Genomic DNA, 3032 nt, shown 5'->3' on the forward strand with positions numbered 1-3032 from the left:
TCGTTTTCAAATGGATTGTCTATTTTTTTGGAACTATTGCATTTCAATTCCAAGACCTTCAATGTCCAGTAGAAGTGCTTTCCGTCAATGTTCCTCTTCTTGAGGTGGTTTTTGACCCTGTGACCCGAAGCCATGACAGAACAGTTCATAGCATTTCATAACTCCATGCGCTATTTTTGTGGAGGATTCTGTAGATCATTCATACGGGCCAAACTATAAGGTATAGCGGCATATGGTTCTGGTTCTGCTTCTAAGGTACGAATTCGAGTTTGTTACACTTGCTCGGATCATGTGCGGGACGCTAAGCCTCCTGGCTGGAAATCTGAGCAGGAAGAAAAAAGGGAGGGAGGGAGGGAGGGAGGGAGGGAGCATACATTTGCTTCAAGTCGATCAGGTTCTTGATGAGCGTCCCTTTATCCCTTGGGTCCTGACGCGACGGAGTCAGTGGGAGGGGAGGAGAACAGGAAGAGAGGGAAGAGTAGGATGTGAAGTTTGAGGTGAGGTGAGGGAGAGGAGAGAAACGAGGAGAAAGGGGGGGGAGCGGCTCACGTTGTCATCTTTCTCGACAAAGATCCCTGCCCATTCAGCTCTATTTGTGATGAGCTTGTTCTTGTTTGGGCCGTGGGAATGGTAATCTGCATACCTAGGGGCGATGGACATGCAGAAGGAGCTTCATGCGAGCATGGCTTCCTCCGCCGACCTCGACTGACGTTGCAAACGATCTGAACACAAGACGTGAGTGGAGTAGATAACACATCGCTCTTTCCTTCCCCTTTACACGCTCTCCTGCTCAGGAGGCCTCACGTCCTCCTCCATAATACTTAGGTCCCCTCTTCCTTCCTTCCATCTTCCTATCTCCTCCTCCTCCTTTTCCTCTTCTTGCTCCTCCTCCTCCTCCTCCCCTCCTCCTCCTCCTCCTCCTCTCCCTCCCTTTGCACAACTGTCTTCCCCTTCCCGCCATTTCGCTTCTCGTTCACTACCCCCCACCCCCTTTTCCTAGAAATCCCTGTTGCTATACTACCCTCGGACTCTCATCACCCCCAATGAATTCCCTCACCCCTCATTGCATATTGAATGTACCCATCAATTAGGATGAAATATTCTCAAATTTGGTACCTACCCCATATTTTAGGGGAAATCTTGATCAAGTAGGGGTCATCAAAGAACCCCTACCCCCAACATTCACTTTGAAAATTCTTCCGTAAGCTCAGTCATGATCGAAAATGATCCGGGAAGGGAAATGTGGCGAAGAGAGGGGAGGGGAGGAGAGGAGAGCAGAGGAGGAGGAGAGGAGGAGGAGGAGAGGAGGGGATGGAGTGATTGAGTGAAAGAAGGGAGGAGGGGAGCAAGAGAGGAAGAGAGGAAGAGAGGAAGGGATGAACGATCGAGGAGTGTAGGGGGGAGGCCAAGGATAAATCGGTGGATGCGGTGGAGTTCATTCAAGAAGAATGGGATCATTATTCAGCAGAAAATTATCTTTGAAAGATTCTGAGTCTCGGGTGATGAGAAAATCTGTTTTCAAGTCGGCGGCGGGAAGTGGAGAGGGGACTTCGGGTAGCGATAGGGCTGGGAAAGAGGATATGATGTGTGTACGTGGGGGGGGAGGGTGTCTGAGGGGAGGAGATGACAGATAGGAAGAAGTTTGAGAGGAGGATGAAAAGTGAAAGTGTAAACTTGTGACCTCTGCTCCAGGCTGATGTTGAGTGCATACGACGAGCTCTTTGTGCATAGACTGAACATCCTCGTTGCTTTTTCGTAAGCAGTTTGATATTATTCTGAAGATCTTTCCTCCCCTCCCCCTCCATCCTTGCACCGCCACTTTCTCCCTCTTTCCCAGACCTCCTTTTTCTCCTCCTCCTCCTCCTCCTCCTCCTCCTCCTCCCCTGCTTTCCTCAGTTGATCTCTTCAGCTCCCCTTGACCATCTCCCCTTGTTTTCCTACCCTCTGCTTGCTTCACCTCCATCGTCTGCAGCATGAAGAACAACTCCAACCTCTTGTTCGCTCCTGCAGCCTCCGCCCTGCAGTTCTGCTCTCACGACAAGAATTCGTTCATCTGACAGCATGCGAGGAAAGATCTTGTTTCTTCTCCTCCTGCGGGCCTTGGCTGCCTCTCCCCACGACCGTGGCCGTCTTCCACTACCCACCCTCCGACTTACAGGAGGAAGAGCAGGAGCAGGAGCAGGAGCGGGAGCGGGAGCGGGAGCAGGAGCAGGAGCAGGAGCAGGAGCAGGAGATGGCGTACAGCACAACGTGAAGATCCTCAGGTTATGTGCGTTAGCGTGCCAGGCTGCCTACCATGTTGACTTCCACGAGTACGTCGACTCAGTCCGGATGCAGGGCCCCTCCTCCTTCCTGGAGAAGCACTGCAGAGGGGAGGAGACGAGGCTCACTGTGGAGTCGGCGACCAAGTACTGGACGCTGTGCAGGACCGAGGACGGTCTGCGGATCTTGGCATGGAGGGGTACGAACGCCAAGAACATTGAAGACATCATCACGGACCTGGACTGCCTCCCGGCCGAAGTTCCGGAGCTGGCGGAGGGCAGCGTACATCCAGGGTTCCTGTCCCGGGCAAGGAGCATGGACTATGGTTGGCTGACGAAGAAGGTTCAAGAGTCAGAGCAGATGATTGTTTGCGGGCACTCGCTCGGGGGAGCGGCGGCCACCCTGTGCAGCACGCTGCTGTCTGCCTCGCTGCAGAGGTACAAGGCGGAGATCAGGAACCATGTGCTGGGCAAGGTGCTGCTGACCTGGCCCGCTCGCTCCTTCCTTCCTCTCCCTTGCTGGGGAACGCTCAATCTTTTCCTCCTCCCTCCTCCCTCCCCTGACCTTCGATCCCTTGCCACCAACACCATCCTTTCCTCGTCCTCGTTGGCTCTCCTCCCTGGCCTTCTCCTCTCCCTCTGCTGCTCTCGCCTGCTCGCCTGCTCCTCCCTCCCTCCCTCCCTCCCTCCCTCCCTCCCTCCCTCCCTCCCTCCCTCCCTCTCTCCCTCCTTGCTTCTTCCCCGCAGTGCTAACGGGTGTTCCAAGACTGC

General features: G+C 54.1%; 1 protein-coding gene across 1 annotated transcript; it reads left to right on the forward strand.

The window, feature by feature from the left end:
* Nucleotides 1–2061: 2061 nt before the first annotated feature.
* Nucleotides 2062–3014, forward strand: GUITHDRAFT_148931 (hypothetical protein; the record flags this gene model as incomplete). Its single annotated transcript, XM_005818914.1, has 2 exons — nt 2062–2736; nt 3009–3014. The coding sequence occupies 2 exons, from the start codon at nt 2062–2064 to the stop codon at nt 3012–3014; spliced, it is 681 nt and encodes a 226-aa protein (XP_005818971.1).
* Nucleotides 3015–3032: the final 18 nt, after the last annotated feature.

Source organism: Guillardia theta, assembly GCF_000315625.1.
Source record: "Guillardia theta CCMP2712 unplaced genomic scaffold GUITHscaffold_258, whole genome shotgun sequence".
Taxonomy (NCBI): domain Eukaryota; class Cryptophyceae; order Pyrenomonadales; family Geminigeraceae; genus Guillardia; species Guillardia theta.